The following is a 19371-nucleotide window of genomic DNA, read 5'->3' on the forward strand; positions in this document are numbered from 1 at the left end:
ATGGCGGTCACGGTCAGCCCTCCCGTCTAAAGCCTGCAGAGCCACTTCCGCCTTGGTCGGCCACGCTTATGCCGCCTCCGGCCAGGCCGCGTCTGCTCTACACTCGATGGCTGTGCTTCAGATCCTGCAAGCCGACCTCCTCCGTGAATGGGATGAGAAGGGCCGGGACCCAGCTGCGGTTACGGATTTGAGAAGCGCTACGGATCTCTCTCTCCGCGCCACCAAAGCCGCAGCCTAAGCCATCGGACGAGCCATGGCCGCGTTAACCGTGACGGAGAGGCACCTCTGGTTAACGCTCGCGGATATGAGGGAAACTGAGCGAGCCACCTTTCTAAACACGCCGCTTTCCCCCACTGGTCTCTTCGGCCCAGCGGTGAACAGGATCGTTGACCGCTTCTCTATGGTGCAAAAGACCACGCAGGCCATGAACCTCTTCCTGCCGCGACGCTCGAGTTCCGCCACAGGCCGCTCTCGCGAGAGACAAAGCCAGCCTCCTGTGCGAATCAGCACCCAGCGTCCAGCACAGCCTCAGCATCAGCCTTCGCAGCGACGTCAGGGAGGCCGCCCTAGATCGCGCTCAGACAGCCGTCGCAGACCGCCGCCCCCCAGAGGGCCTCGGCAGAGACTCACGCTGAAGTCTGAGCACGCGAAGCCCTCCTAACAGCGAGAGAGAAAAGACCCGCGTGTCCCGCTGTGGCCGGACCGCCGTCAAAGTTCATTTCCCTGTCAGTCCCCTTCGAACAGGCTACTGCAGTGGTTCAACTAGCAGCCAACGAGCCGGTTTATTCACCCTCTCGCCTGCACACAAACGCCGTTTTCACGGCGACCCAGAGAATTCTCAAAAAGAGTATAATGTCTGGTCCGGCTCACGCCGTCAGTGTTTTAAGTGTAGTGAATGTGCCCACGCCCCAGTGTTCACCCCTACACATAAGCACTCCAAACCCTGTGTCACTCACAGAGCACACTCTCATAAAGCGCAGAAAAGCCGCTCGAGTGTTGAATGTAAGAAATGTGTCCACAGGTCTGTGCCCACTATCTGCCCGCTCTGTTACACGATCAAAGAAGCAGGTTATGAACGTAAGTCTCTTGCCCGCCAGAGAGCGCTCACGCTTGCTAACACAAACCTCCCCCCGGGCCCCGCCTGTGCGTTTAAGTGTTATCACAAAACACAGGGCGTTAATAAAGCGCTCCCCATCTACTATGATCGGGGCGTCAGATACAGTTGTAAGTCTCGTGCCCGCGTGCGCGCGCTCACGTATACAGAGAGCTCTCCCGCCCAGAGCGCTGCTCGCGCGTCAAAGTGTGGTAAAAGTATGTTCCCCATCCCTTATGATCGGGACATCTCACATAAGTCAGCCGGTCTCGGCGGTCAGCGAGCGGCCATTGTCCAGAACCGAGAGCGCGCGCGCCGCGCTCTCGGCTCCGGTTCAGTTTCACAAGCCCGCAAATGGCGGCGGTCTGAACCCGGAGGCCATTCGCCCCCTGGCGGCTCACATAGCTGCGTGGGAAACAATCCCAGGGATTTCAGAATGGGTGTTGAGCACAATAAAGCAGGGCTATGCACTTCAATTCATTCGCAATCCCCCGCGCTTTCAAGCCCGGACCGCAACGACAGTGAATGCGGAAGTAGCACACCTACTTCACGCAGAAATAGCAAAGCTGATGTGCAAAGGGGCTATAGAAAAGGTGCCGCCTTCTCTGAGCGAGTCAGGCTTTTACAGCCGATATTTTCTCATACCCAAGAAGGACGGAGCCTTCAGACCTATCCTAGATCTGAGATATTTGAACAAAGTGCTTGCAAAAAGACCGTTCAAAATGCTTACGACCAGGAACATCCTCGCGCACGTTCGCCCGAGGGACTGGTTTATCTCTCTAGATCTGAAGGATGCCTATTTTCAGATTCAGATAGTACCCCGTCACAGGCAATTTTTGAGATTCGCCTTCGACGGTCAGGCATATCAATACACCGTCTTGCCGTTCGGCCTGTCCCTGGCACCCCGTACATTTACAAAGTGCATGGACGCGGCGCTCGCCCCCCTGAGAAGTCAGGGGCTGCGCATAATGAACTATCTGGACGATTGGCTGATATTGGCACAGTCAGAGACAGAACTACTATCTCACAGAACAGTGCTTCTCAGTCATCTGGAAAGCTTGGGTCTCACGGTCAACTGGACCAAGAGCTCATTACTGCCCAGCCAGTCAATTTCCTTTTTAGGAATAGAACTGGACTCGGTGACCATGACGGCTCGTTTATCGACACAGCGCGCGCGCCGTGTTCGCCACATAGCCGCATCTTTCCAGAAGGGCAGCTTTCTCCCTTTGAAAACATTTCAAAGGATGTTGGGCTGTATGGCATCAGCTGCAGTGGTGCTCCAGCTGGGCCTACTGCGCATGCGCCCGCTCCAACGCTGGTTGAACGCTCGCGCGCCTCGCCGAGCCTGGGTGTCTGGCGGCCAGAAAATCAGAGTGACTCAGACCTGCATAACAGCTCTGCAGCCCTGGTTAGTGGCCGGCTGGTACCAGCAGGGAGTAATGATGGGAACCATCTCTTATCGGAAGGTCATCTCGACAGATGGTCAATCTCTGCAATCTGGCAGAACGCCTCCTTATTTGGTCACAGACGAACCTGCGCTCGCTGAGGGCGGCGCATGTGCCTGGCCATTTGAACGACGGCCCAGACAGACTGTCCAGGGACAATGTTCCCCCAGGGGAATGGTCCCTGCACCCCCAAACTGTCCAGAAACTGTGGCGCCTATTCGGCAGAGCGGAAGTCGACCTGTTTGCATCAAAAGACAACGCTCAGTGCCCGAGGTTCTTCTCGAAGGACGAGGACGCGCTGGCCCAGGTTTGGCTCAGCCTCCCGCTATATGCTTTCCCTCCGGTCTCTCTGTTGCCACAGGTGATCAAGAGGATCAGGGAAACGCACCACTCGGTGCTCCTCATAGCCCCGCGTTGGGAGAATCAGACTTGGTTCCCGGAACTGGCACGGCTGTCACATACAGCTCCGTGGCCGATTCCGGTGAGGGCAGATCTCCTCTCTCAAGCTCGCGGCACGATCTGGCATCCCCATCCAGAGCGCTGGTCTCTGCATGCATGGTTGATCAACGGGTACTCGTTGCCCTGCCAGAAGGAGTGATGAACACGATCACGCAGTCTAGAGCCCCTTCCACGAGAAGGCTCTACGCGTCTAAATGGTCGGTGTACTCTGGATGGTGCACCGACAGAGGTCTGGACCCGCGGACATGCGGGGTGGCGCATCTGCTCACCTTCCTACAAGAGCTGTTGGATAAGGGAAGATCCCCATCCACGCTCAAAGTATACGTGGCGGCCTTAGCAGCATTCGCGGAATCGACGCACGGCCAGTCACTGGGAAGACATGAGTTGGTCATCCGCTTCCTTAGAGGAGCTAGAAGAATGAAGCCGCCGCGCCCCCCGTCGGTTCCCATGTGGGATCTTTCACTGGTCCTCGAGGCCCTGAAAGCTTTTCCATTTGAACCACTAGACTCCATGGAGTTGAAATATCTATCACTAAAAACCGTTTTTCTGACTGCACTGTCGTCAGTAAAACGTGTAGGGGATCTGCACGCGCTGTCTGTCAGCGCGTCGTGTCTTGAGTGCGGACCAAATGACTCTAAAGTCATCCTCAGACCTAGACATGGTTATGTCCCTAAAGTGATGGGCACTACATTCAGAGCGCAAGTTATTTCGCTGTCAGCTCTCCCAGCATCTGACAGCGATAGTGATGTGAATCTCCTCTGCCCTGTCAGAGCGCTGAGGTTTTACATTACGCGCTCCGCCTCCTTCAGGCGTTCGGAACAGCTTTTCGTTTCGTTTGGTGGGCGCGCCAAGGGGCTTGCCTCCTCGAAACAGAGCCTGTCCAGATGGATAGTGGACGCTATAGCGGCAGCTTACGCGTCAAGAGGTCTGCAATGCCCTCTGGGCATCAGGGCTCATTCCACGAGAGGCGTGGCCTCGTCGTGGGCATGGTCCAGTGGAATTTCTATCCATGACATATGTGTAGCGGCGGGCTGGGGCTCCCCGTCTACCTTTGTCAGGTTTTATAACCTAGAAGTTCCTGCCTTGCAGGCTAAACTATTGTCAGTTTGAAAAAGAGGTGTATTCTGCCCAGATCTCCTGCTCAGATCACGTTCATGACTCAGCTCTCCTGGTTGAGCTGCACTAGTAGGGTATGTGCCATATGACTATACAGACCGGCGCGCTGCTCTGTATTCCCTATGTGTGCTTATGTACAAGTGATGGCCCGCGTGGCTGGCCACCTTATTTTTTCCACTTATGGGGTTCCCCTCAAGCTCGGGGTTCTCATGTGGATGCTTGGCGCGCACGGCGTTGACAAAGTGTTCCCGTAGTGTAAGCTAAACTTACGCAATACGAGAGAACCTCTCGTAAGAGAACGATACTCGGTTCTCTCTAGAGATGGAACGAGTATTGCGTAACCGGCCGTGCTCGCGCCACGAGCGACTTCGCTTCAGTCGTCGAAAAACCAGAGATTTCAGCCTACAGCCCCTATTTTATATGCTAAGCCACGCCTATCTGGCGGGCTGTGACGTTATAAAGGCGCGGGCACCCCTCATTGGGCGTGACGTCATGCCGGGCGCACTGGTAGGCTGCAGCAGTTGCCCGCAGGGCAGCCAATGAGCACGCGAGATGGCCTGCTCTAGGTCTGCTAGCTGCTGCACTGCGTTGACAAGTTATACAAAATTAAGGATAATTTTTGGCTTCAGTATCTCGAGAAGATGAATCTTTCCCGTAGCGTAAGCTAAACTTACGCAATACTCGTTCCCTCTCTAGAGAGAACCGAGGTTACGTTAGTAACCGAGTATCGTTTTTTCCCTTGAGAGGGAAGAGGGACAGACATCTGTGCAAGGCGATTCAGGACCCGCTCGCGCTGAGGCAGAGCTAGGGTGACCAGAAGCCCCGAAAAATTCGTGACAGTCCCGAAAACTAAGCTGTTGTCCCGAATCCGGCCCTGATTGTCCTGACAATTATACTAAAGCAAAATCTTGAGTAGTTATTGTCTGATAAAACATTAAAAACTGTCCGTGGAGGTTGAGTCGTGAAGAGAGAGCAAGTTGCAGCAGCCGCGAGCTCAGTGAATGAATGTGTCGTAAAAGAGTGATTGATTTGTCATAGCACAATAGTACTGTGTGCCAAAAAATACTTTGGCAATGAACACTGACTACATATTAGACTACAACCACTTCCCCCGTCTTTCGGCGGGTCTGGCTGGTGATGCCTTGCACACAGTGGCTGTGCTGCAAGCACATCATGCTGATCTGCTGAACGATTTGGACCTGACACAGTGGATGAGCTATGCTGCACTACAGATTAGCTCTCCGGGCCACCAAACTAACAGCCACTGCGATCGGATGAACTCGATGACGGCGATGGTGGCCAGGGATAGGTATCTGTGGTTGAACTGGTATGACATTGGGGAGAAAGAAAGCTTTTCTTCTCGATGCACCAGTGTCACCTTCTGAACTTTTTGGCACCTCCGTCGAGATGGTGATGGGAAAGTTCAGAGAGGTGAACGCACACTCGGCTGCATTAAATCTTGCATAACACTGCGGTCCGTATATGCACACTTCCTACACCCCAGGCGCTTCCTGCAAAAGTCCTGAGGCTGGACTTGTGATGAGTGATTCCTTCAATTTGTAACCCTTCTGTAGGTCTGGCGTCGGGTTTGGTAGTAAGTGCGTTCTTTCGAGCCCTGTATGGTGATAGGCCTCCATTTTATGTCGTTTAGGCCATCGCTCTACGGCAGCAAGTTGAGCTCTGTATGGTCTCTTCCCTTTATGAGATTTTTTTAGCAAGGTTGAACAGTAGACCTCGGTTCCCTGTTAGAAAGTATTAAGGGGTGTGTTAGGAAGGTTTTTTTATAGGAGTAGTAATAGGGCCCTGAAGTTCCCATATATATAGGTAGGCAATACATACCCTTCCCATAGGCCTCCTCTGAGTTGTCAGGCTTATATAGTGGGTAGTGCTGATTTTCTGCGTGATTACAAATATCACGCGTGAAAATGCTTCCTCCCTATCTGGAGTTCGTCTACTGAGGCCACCGCTCTGTAAAGCTCATACAAACTCAAGCATTGGCCCTCGTTAGGCCACCTTGATAGCCACCTTATACTAGAGCAGTAGTTCACCTCTCACTTTTGAGAGTGGTTTTGAGATTATAGCTCTGAATTTCAGAAATATAATATTCGTGTGTCGGGCCCTCATGGGGCCGCCTCGATATCTGGCTTAGGCTTAGTATCTAGGATTTTTGGTGGTGGTCTACAAAACATTCTCGCATCAAAGCCTATCAGTATCTGAGTGTAGGTTCCTTAGACCATCAGGAGATTTTTTCTGTAAATCTAGTTTCCTAGTACTAGCCTCCTCTTACTCAACAGTCGTCCGGACAAGGCCCACCGTTCTTAGGTCTTTCTCTCTAGAGAGTAAGAAGCATTGTGCTCAGGCCTCCGCCCTTTACAGTATCTGAGTGTAGGTTCCTTAGACCATCAGGAGATTTTTTCTGTAAATCTAGTTTCCTAGTTCTAGCCTCCTCTTACTCAACAGTCGTCCGGACAAGGCCCACCGGTCTTAGGTCTTTCTCTCTACAGAGTAAGAAGCATTGTGCTCAGGCCTCCGCCCTTTACAGCATCGGGTGTGGTAACTGGCAGCAAGGCCTTAAGTTAAAAAGGATTTTTCTTCTGAGCCCCTTGAATATAAGAATTCAAGTCATAAGGTCAAATGTCGTTGGCCACTTACGGAGGCCTCCATTCCCTTGGGTTTAGTAGAGAATATAAAATCTGTCTTGTAAAATTACAAGATAATAGGCCTCGACCCTGATACATCCTTCAGGGTCATACCGGTAGTGCTCCCCTTGTTAGGGGCATTAATTAGAGTACTTTGCTACCCATAGCTCGTATGTTATCACCCATCACCACCTAGGCTCAGGTAGAGACAGATTAGTTACTCCCTCCCACTTGGGATTGTTGAGTATGCCCCCTTGGAGCCAAAGCAAGTGACAAGTGACTGACGCCCGTGACTTTCGAAGCTTTAGGCCTTAAAGTAGGCCTCCTCTATACCCTAGTAGCATAAGATTGTACTCTCCTTGCTTTAAAGGATTGATAGCACTTCTGTTGAATACACTGCCCGTTAGCAATGTTAAAAAAGTATAACCAGGCCCACAGATATGTCTCAGAGAGCACTAGGCTTTTGATGGCTCTGCACACATCCTCGCTATCAAGTAGTTAGGCCTTAAAAGGCCTCCTTGAAGGCGGCTCCCCTACGAGTTGGATACTTATCATTGCAAAGGCATTACATATCATGTTGCAGGCCCCATGGAGCCTCCCAGAGCCTGGTCAGTACTTATCAGGTTGAGCATAGTGTTCCAGAATCCATCAGAGGATTGCTCTGTTTGAATACTTAACTCCCTAAGTCTGGTCGGAAAGTCGACGGACTCTCACGAGGCCTCCCTGTTAGATCAGCCCAAAAGCAGTAGGACCCTTATTAGGGTCCCTTTAGAGTGCCCAGCCTCCACAGGGCTTTGAAGCACTTTGTAGATCCAGGATCAAGTAGAGTTACTCCCCTTGTTTGCAAGGGTTATAAAATGCTATGCTGAGTTCTACTCTCCAGGATGCCCGTCCCTATGATCCGGTTTGTGATTGAACTACTGACATTATTATACCTCCCTGGTGGCATGTGGGGTTGACTTTATGTTCCCCTCAGAAAGTGACTGGACAGGACTCATTTTGGACCCCCTGGCCATATTCCCTTAAAGGAACATGACTGCTGTTGGTTCCAAGCCTTTGAGCGGCCCATTTCAGGTTGAAACTGCCAGTTCTGACGTTTTTGTCACGGGCCATAATTGGTATGCACTCCCCTCAGCATGGTGGGATTGTACTTCGTTCCCCAATAGCGTTATCGACGCAGTGCGAGTTCCCTTTCGAAAGGGAACGTCTAGGTTACGACTGTAACCTCTGTTCCCTGAGAACACGGAACGAGACACTGTGTGCCTTGGGGATGCCTGCTGAACAGTCCCTTCATACGAAAGTGGATGACATGTTCTCTAGGCGCCTCTTTTATACTTACGGGTCGCACTAGTAGTTACATAGGCTGTCTCCAGTCAATTTCGATTGGACAGTATTTCAGACACCGATTCACGTGGAGGGCGTTCCCCAATATCGTCATTGACGCAGTGTCTCGTTCCCTGTTCTCATGGAACAGAGGTTACAGTCATAACCTAGACGTTTTCACAGCTCTGAAAAGACAGCTTTTGTATTGCCCTGTTTCTGGGTTACACAACACTTCTGCTCTATCTTTGTTTGCAAATATTCTTTCAACTCATGTTCCACATTCTGGATATCATAATTTTCTAAAAGTCTCCTAAAAAAAAAAACTCAGCCTCTCTCTTTTCGCTTCAGTCAAGCAAATCTTTAACAATCACAACATCGTCTGCTTGTGCTCGGCGCCGGTCGACAAAGTCCTGCTGCTCAGCCCCTTTAAAAAAAGCAGAAAACAGCTAGATTGACTGAAACCAAGCTCATTTATATTGAATGAGGGCAGTGGGTGAGTTCTCAGCACAAGCGAATAAGCATTCCTTTCATGTACGCCTCCCCACCGTGGCTTTCTTTCCCCCTGCACCTCAGATAGTTCACTTAGGCTTGATGAGTAGAAACACAGGCAGTTAATTGCAGTGCGTTCACCATCATGGTGATAGTGATGGCAACAATACAGTGGCTGAAAAATAAAACTCACTCACAGTCATTTCTCCTCACAGATGTCTATAATTTTAACCTAATCTATGGGCATTTTTTTATTTTTTTATTGTTGTTGTTGTTAGTTTACTCCCCTACTTCCAGGGCTGCTTGACATGCACAGACCGTGATGATTGGATGAGAGGTTTGGCTCCGGCTTTGTACATTGGCATTGGTCTCACGTTCTACCCTGCAAGTGTCCTCTCTCTGGATGAGCTTTACTGCCCGGGTCTCTGAATCCCGGCCAGCATATTTCTCAATTCCTGTCTATCTTACCCTCTTAGCTCTCCACCTCTCCTTCTCTCTGGTTTTCAACACTCTCAGTCTCTTATTCGCTCATTCTCTCCCCTCTGTTGCATACTTCCTCTTTGGATTGCTGAAATGCCGGCGATGTTGCACAATACTCTGGCTCGCTCTGGCATTCAGTTCTTCAAAATAACCTCGATGGGACTGAAACTCCAGCTCCTTCACAGACTTTCTCAGTTCACCCCCTCTGTATTCTCTCTCTCTCTCTCTCTCTCTCTCTCTCTCTCTCTCTGTCTCTCTCTCTCTCTCTCTCTCTCTCTCTCTCTCTCACTGTGCTCTAAAATGTAGATGGATTGTTAATCAGAGAGTAATAAAAAGCCGATTAGCACTAAATCACACCGAGGCAAGGAGGGATTTGCCTAGCCAGGTCCAGCCACTCTGCAGTGTGTGTAAGTGTGTGTGTATGCTGAGAGGGACAGGGAGCTCGCTGCCAGGAATATAACATTCTGTAATTACATAAATGTGCCATGAATTTCTCAGCTGAGGCCTGTTCTTATTGGCATTGTGGGCGTATGATGTTAGAATATGTCCAAGTCTAAATTTATGGTGTTGGAATATTCACAATAGCTCATGATTTCATGAGTCATCAAATACAGAGGTCAGCTGAGGTGATCGCTTACTTGTATATACACTCATAGGGCCTTGAAAATCAGTTTAAAAAAAAACAAAAAAACAATTACATTCAATGTTACCATTTATGCATGGAAGGATTTGTGAATGATTTACACACAACACAATTTTTCAAAAAATCTATTGTTTGTTGCTTGAATGAGATTTATTGTGAGTACACTCATAGTAGTGGTCAAACAATACAGGCTTTTCAATGGCAGATGTTGATATATAAAGAGCCATGTCCATGGCAGCTGAAATTAGATCTCTGAAAACTCTTAAAAAAAAAAAAGATTTATAATGCCACTCAGGGGCCTCTGCAAACTTTCAAAGGGCTAGCAAGAATGATGAATAAAGCAAAGCTAAGCAACACAAAGCAAAACAAAACAAAGCAAAGCAAAAAAAAACACCAAAAAAAAAAACCACATTAATTAAAATGCCACTCGGGGGTCTCTGCAAATGTCCTCACTGCATACCTGACTGATACATCAGACTTTACTGTATATTATACTAAATATATATATGTAATACAAATAACAAAATTGTGTAAAATACATAGTGATATACAAATCCCACTACAGAGTATCCTTACTTCAAGACTAAAAAGAGAAATCACATGCCTCAAAGACACAGCATATTTCATGTCTCTCTTTTAACACTGTTGTCACGTTTCAGTGAAGAGGCATGAAAAAAAAAAAATCTGAGAGATGTGCATGATAATCAACTGTTATTGAAGAACGGGCTTCTCCTGAAGGGCCCCGGAGGGCCCGGTGGGCGTAAGTGCTTTTGTTTCGAAGTATAAAGTCGAATTTTTGCCAAGAGCATTTGGGTCTCATTGGAACAGGTGGGGAATTGAGGTGTCCATGATAATGAGAGAAGAGGGCCAGGTCAGAGTGCAAGGGGAGGGTCCTGTGAACCTTTTTTTCGAGATTTGATTGGCAGCTAAACTCACCATCTTAATAAATTGACAGCTTAGTGACAAGGAGAAGCTAGTGAAGAACAAGAATAAAGACCTAACATTATGACTTATATTAAATATTAAAGAGAAACAGAGTTAATTTTTCAAACACCTTCAACAACATATCATCCTTAAGGCTGGTTGTGAGGGTAAAGTTAAGAAAAGACACAGAATTTCAATTTGGCCTGTAATAATTTGTAAACCTTGTGTTGTGTTGAGTTTTCCAGGGAATTCAAACTGTCATGGAAAATGATTAGAAATAAGCAGTTCAAAATGATGTTATTATTCTCCATTACTCTAAAAGATGTGCATACTTCTGTGCAGAATGCTGTCAAGAATCACTGCTTTCTCAGTTGAATGTGTAAACAAACTTCTATGGCCCAGCTAGAGGCAGACATGTCTATCTCTCTGCTTTCATTTTCAGAAAGACCCTTGCATGTGCCTTTATTTACAGGCGAAAGGGTGAGATCTGAATTAGAGTCTGCTGGTGAACAAGGCCTGCTGGTGTGGTGTTTTGCCACTCTGGAATGAAAATGAGAGATAATACCTGTGAAATATCCTGTTTGGGTGCTCTAGATCTCCCACTGAATGCTGTGTCGGAGGCTACAGGAAAACTTATTTGAGAAGTGTGTATGCTCGTGTGTCATTGTGTGTGTCATACAAGTGTCTGTGCTTCATAAAATTGTTGCCATCCATCCATCCATCCATCCATCCATCCATCCATCCATCCATCTATCCATCCATTCATCCATCCATCTACTGTATCCATCACTCTGTCACACCATATGGACTTTAAAACCTCGTGAAAATAGTATTGTTTACTTGCAGTTGCAGACAAGTATTGACAAATGTTACCCATCTATGCTTAAAACTAAATTTCAGCATTTCAGAGAATAAATCTTGAAAAAGTAGATTTTCTTTTTTTACTGTAAAACAAAATACTGTTTAAGAAAAAGATTTTTGAAACAAATGTGTGTGCGTTTATACTTCGGCGACTGCACATGAAGCTTGATGGTCTCTGCAGTTGCCATCTTCCTTCCCGAGCATTATGTGAGACTGCGAGGTCAATACATGTGATCCCTACTGCTGTTTATAGTGTGACAGTCAATTTACTTCCTGCTGGGTAGGAGTGTTTGTTTCTGTGCGTGTGCACACAGCATACACTGTCCCACTTTCCACGCAAAGGAAGCAGGCAGTGTAGCCTGTTAAAAAACCTGTATAGTCTGAAAAACTCTGATGGAGTTATTACACACGTGCAGCTAGTCTTGCAGCAGACAAAACCTTCCTTTTTCTCCTAACCATCTAATAGTTTGTACCAGCTTTTGGTCTGACAAGAAACTTGTATGTTTTGGTGAGGAGCAGATATGACAAAGTATTTCTGGGTCTTGCTTTTGCTTTTCTGCCTGAAGCTGCGCCTCAGGTATCATTGGTGACTTGGGGAACACGTCTGTTCCTCAGCGGGCCTATGAAACACTAAAGCAGATGTTCAGAAAGGGGAGGCTAAAGATGATGCTTTCTGAATGGGGAGCAGGGAAATTGCAACTGAGGGCCCAAAGCTTCAGCTTGGCTAGGGGCTCAGTGAGTGAAAATACCAGAACATACTGGATAGTGAGGAAAAGTCTCTTAATCAGGTCAATGATTCAGATTTACTTACAGAGTGTAACTTTTTTTTAGGCCTTTATGGGACCAGTTTACAGTACACAGGACACAGGATACAGAACCACTAGATGGAGCGCAACATAATTAAACAAAAGGTCATTAGCATGTAAAGTATGCTATTTAATACTCAACACACCTGAGAAGGTAATCCCACTCACACATTTGTCCAATTGGTATTTTAAAAAAAAAAGATGTGCTGATCTGAGAGTCAAATGTTGATATAATTTTAACATGACAAGACATCTTAAAAATGTAACACTTTATGATGCAAGACACTGAAAATAATGTGAAATGCATTGACAAAGACACTCTTCTGATGCAGACATAAGAAAGTTCGTAATTCAGAATGAACAAGGAATTGCTCTTTATATTAATGTTGAAAGCCAATAGGAAATAAACGAGAAGTCATATTGGCCACATTAGCAGAGTCAATAGACAATATGCATTGTCTGGCTCAGACAATATGCATCAACATTGTAAAAAACGATTAATCTGTCACTGACAAAATTTGGCACCTCCAGTGATCAGATCGCATAAATATTCTTTGTTTTGAAAATCAATTAATGACTCTTACCGGACCGTCGATTGATACACCAGATCTTCCCTTCTGCGGTAATCCTCCATATGGGAGTAATTGGTATTGAACATAGCATCGTACGTAAAAATCTTCTGCTTAATAGTACCTCCGTCAGTAACCTGTAAAGAAATAAGAATAAAAAATTAATAAAAAAATGTGTCTTATAATGAAGTGTATATTCCATAGACCCCAATACATAAATAATGAGATGAGACAAGAGCAAGTACAAGAGCTCGATGCCCACAGGCAAAGTTAGTTCTCACACTTTAAAACGATCCCATTGATCCATTTAGAGTTATTATTAGTATATTATTTAAGAGCTTGTGAAGAGATGAATTTAAATGAGTGCTCAGAAACCTGCCGAGCATGATGAACTCAGCAAGACACTTACATACATGGCATTAGGAATTAAGTGCACTATAAGAGAGCAATTTAAATATGACTGACGTTTTTGCTGCATTTTGTTGATCTGCGGCACAGTAAAGGTAATGAAATGTGAAGAGATTTTGTAGAGGTAAGAGATATTCGCAGCACCATTGGCTCATTTTGCGTCTATTTCCTCTGCCTGACGTTTCTAGGCAAATGATGGAGCGCTGCTCTTTTTGCGCTAATATCCACAGGGGAGAGAAAGTCGCTTAGCATTTGAATTACTGCGAAATCTCTTCAGAGCACAGAGAGAAGAAGGAGAACGAGGGGTGACAGATTTTAATGGAAGTGTTAATGCCTGCTTTTGAAGCGGTGGAATTGTTGGCGGGACAGGTGTCTTTCTTTCGGCGAACACTTGAGATGCTATCTATGGCCTCTTAATCTGGTCCCCAGGCACTGTAAATCAGGCCTAGGTGGATTTGCGATTGGTTTTCCTCAGTGGGGAGAACAACAGCGCCACGGGGACAATGTTAAATTGGTTTGATTTGAACAAACAATTCACGCTGCCCTCACAAATGAGTGTAGGACAGCCACAATAACCTCTAGTCCTCTAGAGATTCACACTAAATGCCTGCAGCCACTACAACGCACAATGATTCATAATTGCTTGAATTCTCTTTTAGAAAGGAATTATGGGGACAATGAATACAGGGGATAAACAATTCAAGCGCATAGGATAATGTTTACATAATGCATAAAACTCACAATAACAGCAAGCTATTCCAGAGCAATTTTAACATGATTTGATTTAATACACCTGAAACAAGAGTCTTTAGAAGTGTAAAATTGTGTGGGTTAAGAATATTTTCTAGCCCTTCCATCTCTTCCTCATAATGCAGATACAATGTAAATGTTGATACGTGTTGATGTACCAGAAAATATTCTTTGCTGCAATGTATATACTTTTTTATTTGAAAAAAAAAACACACCAAAAAGAGAAAAATAGATTAAAAATAGTCGTTAATTTACGCACACTTCCAAAATTTTGTCCACATTTTATATATTCTTTTGGGAATAAATATGATGACTATGATGAAACAAACTGTACTAAACAAAAACTGCTGTGCTCTTAGCAACTAATGAATGGTGAATATATCTTTTCAGAAAGAAACACTTATTGCCTGCCAATCAAGCGTCTCAGAAACAGGTCAGTGAAGTGCTCATTTTGTCAACCACTTGTGACACCACTTAAAATGCATCCAAGAAACGTTTCAGCATTGCACTCTGAGCACGAAGATCACTCTGAACATCTTGCAAGCATCCGACGATGCGGCTGCTACAGGTCCCGCTACATTTTGCTACAGGTTCACAGGGAAGTGGTGACATTGAAAGGTCAGTCGCTAAAAGCAAACCTGTGTTTGATAGTTGTGTTTTCCCCTCAGGTTGATCCTGGTTGCTTTTGTAGTTGACTCCAATAATGCTTTCAAATTCCTTTAAAAGGTGAGATGCAAGAATGTTTCTGTCTGACATGTCTTAGAAAACGTAAAGTGCACCCAAGTAGCTGAATACAGATTCCTTTGGTGGTTTCGGCTCTTGACTCAAATTGTTGCAGCATTGTTATGGACAGCTTGAGATGCTTCTACCTGTATTTCTTGAAGTGCAATCCAGCCACCATTCAAAAGATTTATGAAAAACTGATTTCTGCCCTTTAATGTACAACCATAATGTGAAATCAACTGTATCTTGTTTCATAAATCACAGTGAACTGCATTAGAGAACCACGAATGAGAAAATGTGAGGACTTTTATTTTTAATTTTTTTTTACTGAAACTGCATTTTACCCCTAATGGAGTATGGAGCAAAAATCTATAATTGTGGAGAAACACAATGTTAAGGGTTTGCTCTGTTTACATGCATTATGAAATGAGAGGGTGCTTGTGTACGCACATATGAAAATATTCGATAAGCAGCGAGTGTATGCTAAAAACGCAGAGTACATGATTAGTGGGAGAGGCAGAGTAAAGGTTCTGACATTCTCTCCGATAAATAGAAACGCAAAATGGGCCTTTCGAAAAAATAGACACTGTCACCCACTTTGTCATCATGACAAGAGAAGAGGACAGTAATGAGAACATCAAGCGCATAGTGGGAAACAAAAGGTGCCACTGTACAATGGAATTTAATAAAAGGAAAAAATGAAGTGAACAAATGAATGAATATGATGGGAATTCTCCTCTCATCATATGTTTGATAGAACATCCCATTACCCTTTCAGATCATGGTTTCATGTGGTCTTTCTCTGTACACTCAATGTCACGGAACACACACTGGAGGCAGAAAATCCAAAAGCAGTAATTTAATATAAAAGGGCAATCCAAACTCTTAGTCATCCAGGCAGGGGTCAAAAGTCCAATAAGGCAATCCAAAACATAAAATACAAACGAGAACCAGTCTGATACAAATAACGGAAGTGTGGGGACATAATACAAGGACTCCGTGACACATACTGAAACAGACAGGGTTATATACACAGGGAATCGACAATGATAATGGGGAATTGGCTGAGTGCAATGATCAGTGATAAGAAACAGCTGAGTGCAATGATGAGACAAAGGATCGTGGGAAATGTAGTTCATAAGTGAAGGACACCGTGGGAAAGGAGGACATCTAGTGGACATCAGGGGAACACAAACCCAACACTGTGACATAACCCCCCCTCTACGGAGCGGCTACCAGACGCTCCATGACAACAACAAGAAACACAGAAAACACAACACAATATAATACAAGAGGTTCAGGAGGGAGGTGGAACGGTGGAGGATCAGGGGGAGGGAAGGTGGGCCAGGTCCATGAAGGGAGACAGGAACAAGGAGTGAGGGTTTAACCGGGGACCGGGGCAAAACAAAAAATCTATCGGGCATCCAGGGGTAAACACAAAGTCTATCGGGATGCCAGGGCGAAACGCACAGTTCATCGGGAGGCCAGGGCGAGACGCAAAGTCCATCGGGCGGCCAGGGCGAGACGTAAAGTCCATCGGGCGGCCAGGGCGAAGAAGACCTCTCGGGCGGCCAGGGCGGCAAAGACCCCTCGGGCGGCCAGGGCGGCGAAGACCCCTCGGGCGGCCAGGGCGGCCCCTCGGGCGGCCAGGGCGGCGAAGACCCCTCGGGCGGCCAGGGCGGCGAAGACCCCTCGGGCGGCCAGGGCGGCGAAGACCCCTCGGGCGGCCAGGGCGGCGAAGACCCCTCGGGCGGCCAGGGCGGCGAAGACCCCTCGGGCGGCCAGGGCGGCGAAGACCCCTCGGGCGGCCAGGGCGGCGAAGACCCCTCGGGCGGCCAGGGCGGCGAAGACCCCTCGGGCGGCCAGGGCGGCGAAGACCCCTCGGGCGGCCAGGGCGGCGAAGACCCCTCGGGCGGCCAGGGCGGCGAAGACCCCTCGGGCGGCCAGGGCGGCGAAGACCCCTCGGGCGGCCAGGGCGGCGAAGACCCCTCGGGCGGCCAGGGCGGCGAAGACCCCTCGGGCGGCCAGGGCGGCGAAGACCCCTCGGGCGGCCAGGGCGGCGAAGACCCCTCGGGCGGCCAGGGCGGCGAAGACCCCTCGGGCGGCCAGGGCGGCGAAGACCCCTCGGGCGGCCAGGGCGGCGAAGACCCCTCGGGCGGCCAGGGCGGCGAAGACCCCTCGGGCGGCCAGGGCGGCGAAGACCCCTCGGGCGGCCAGGGCGGCGAAGACCCCTCGGGCGGCCAGGGCGGCGAAGACCCCTCGGGCGGCCAGGGCGGCGCAGACACCGGCTCAGGAACAGCAGACACCGGCTCAGGAACAGCAGACACCGGCTCAGGAACAGCAGACACCGGCTCAGGAACAGCAGACACCGGCTCAGGAACAGCAGACACCGGCTCAGGAACAGCAGACACCGGCTCAGGAACAGCAGACACCGGCTCAGGAACAGCAGACACCGGCTCAGGAACAGCAGACACCGGCTCAGGAACAGCAGACACCGGCTCAGGAACAGCAGACACCGGCTCAGGAACAGCAGACACCGGCTCAGGAACAGCAGACACCGGCTCAGGAACAGCAGACACCGGCTCAGGAACAGCAGACACCGGCTCAGGAACAGCAGACACCGGCTCAGGAACAGCAGACACCGGCTCAGGAACAGCAGACACCGGCTCAGGAACAGCAGACACCGGCTCAGGAACAGCAGACACCGGCTCAGGAACAGCAGACACCGGCTCAGGAACAGCAGACACCGGCTCAGGAACAGCAGACACCGGCTCAGGAACAGCAGACACCGGCTCAGGAACAGCAGACACCGGCTCAGGAACAGCAGACACCGGCTCAGGAACAGCAGACACCGGCTCAGGAACAGCAGACACCGGCTCAGGAACAGCAGACACCGGCTCAGGAACAGCAGACACCGGCTCAGGAACAGCAGACACCGGCTCAGGAACAGCAGACACCGGCTCAGGAACAGCAGACACCGGCTCAGGAACAGCAGACACCGGCTCAGGAACAGCAGACACCGGCTCAGGAACAGCAGACACCGGCTCAGGAACAGCAGACACCGGCTCAGGAACAGCAGACACCGGCTCAGGAACAGCCGACACCGGCTCAGGAACAGCAGACACCGGCTCAGGAACAGCCACAAGAACTGTAATAGTCACAAAAACAGACACACACACAGAAACAAACACTGGCTCTGGAACAGGCACTGGCTCTGGAACAGGCACTGGCTCTGGAACAGGCACTGGCTCTGGAACAGGCACTGGCTCTGGAACAGGCACTGGCTCTGGAACAGGCACTGGCTCTGGAACAGGCACTGGCTCTGGAACAGGCACTGGCTCTGGAACAGGCACTGGCTCTGGAACAGGCACTGGCTCTGGAACAGACACTGGCTCTGGAACAGACACTGGCTCTGGAACAGACACTGGCTCTGGAACAGACACTGGCTCTGGAACAGACACGGGCTCTGGAACAGACACGGGCTCTGGAACAGACACAGGCTCTGGAACAGACACAGGCTCTGGAACAGGCATTGGCTCAGCCTCCGGCTCTGGAACAGGCATTGGCTCAGCCTCCGGCTCTGGAACAGGCATTGGCTCAGCCTTCGGCTCTGGAACAGGCATTGGCTCAGTCTCCGGCTCTGGAACAGGCATAGGCTCTGGAACAGGCATTGGCTCTGCCTCCGGCTCTGGAACAGGCATAGGCTCTGGAACAAGCATTGGCTCTGCCTCCGGATCTGGAACGGGCAATGGCTCTGGAACAGACACTGGCTCTGGAACAGACACAGGCTCTGGAACAGACACTGGCTCTGGAACAGACACAGGCTCTGGAACAGGCATTGGCTCAGCCTCCGGCTCTGGAACAGGCATTGGCTCAGCCTCCGGCTCTGGAACGGGCAATGGCTCTGCCTCCAGCTCTGGAACAGTAGACACTAGCTCCGGCTCTGGAACAGCAGACATGGGCATGTCCAGGATCCGAACCAGACGCTCCAGATAGTCCAGATCCAAGAAGGCAGATGGCACTGGCTCTGCCTCCGGCGCTGGAACGGATACTGGCTCTGCCTCCGGCTCTGGAACAGGCATTGGCTCTGCCTCCGGCTCTGGAACCGGCAATGGCTCTGCCTCCGGCTCTGGAACCGGCAATGGCTCTGCCTCCGGCTCTGGAATGGGCACTGGCTCTGCCTCCGGCTCTGGAACGGCCATTGGCTCTGCCTCCGGCTCCGGCTCTGGAACAGCAGACACTGGTTCCGGCTCTGGAACAGCAGACACGGGCATGTCCAGGATCCGAGCCAGACGCTCCAGATAGTCCCGGCCCAGGAAGGCGGACGGAACGTGAACAGTCTCTCGCTGGGCAGACGTGACGTGAACAGTCTCTCGCTGGGCAGACGTGACGTGAACAGTCTCTCGCTGGGCAGACGTGACGTGAACAGACTCTCGCTGGGCAGACGTGACGTGAACAGTCTCTCGCTGGGCAGACGTGACGTGAACAGTCTCTCGCTGGGCAGACGTGACGTGAACAGTCTCTCGCTGGGCAGACGTGACGTGAACAGTCTCTCGCTGGGCAGACGTGACGTGAACAGTCTCTCGCTGGGCAGACGTGACGTGAACAGTCTCTCGCTGGGCAGACGGAACGTGAACAGTCTC

The 19371-nt window shown here is 49.2% G+C and overlaps 2 protein-coding genes across 3 annotated transcripts in view; both read right to left on the reverse strand.

Moving 5' to 3' along the window:
- Positions 1 to 19371, reverse strand: part of igsf21a (immunoglobin superfamily, member 21a) — a 299892-nt gene that overhangs the window by 90901 nt on the left and 189620 nt on the right. For both annotated transcript variants that reach the window (XM_077203639.1, XM_077203638.1), the window contains exon 3: positions 12863 to 12984. In XM_077203639.1, the coding sequence (XP_077059754.1) occupies positions 12863 to 12984 (122 nt within the window). The remainder of the gene's footprint in view (positions 1 to 12862; positions 12985 to 19371) is intronic.
- On the reverse strand, positions 15543 to 18810 carry LOC143712067 (uncharacterized). The gene is made up of 2 exons (XM_077204285.1): positions 17833 to 18810; positions 15543 to 17541 (listed from the first exon to the last, which is right to left on the reverse strand). The coding sequence occupies exons 1-2, from the start codon at positions 18808 to 18810 to the stop codon at positions 15961 to 15963; spliced, it is 2559 nt and encodes an 852-aa protein (XP_077060400.1). The 3' UTR covers positions 15543 to 15960.

Source organism: Siphateles boraxobius, unplaced genomic scaffold, assembly GCF_051911475.1.
Source record: "Siphateles boraxobius isolate OS27281-9 unplaced genomic scaffold, OSU_SipBor_1 5, whole genome shotgun sequence".
Taxonomy (NCBI): Eukaryota; Metazoa; Chordata; class Actinopteri; order Cypriniformes; family Leuciscidae; genus Siphateles; species Siphateles boraxobius.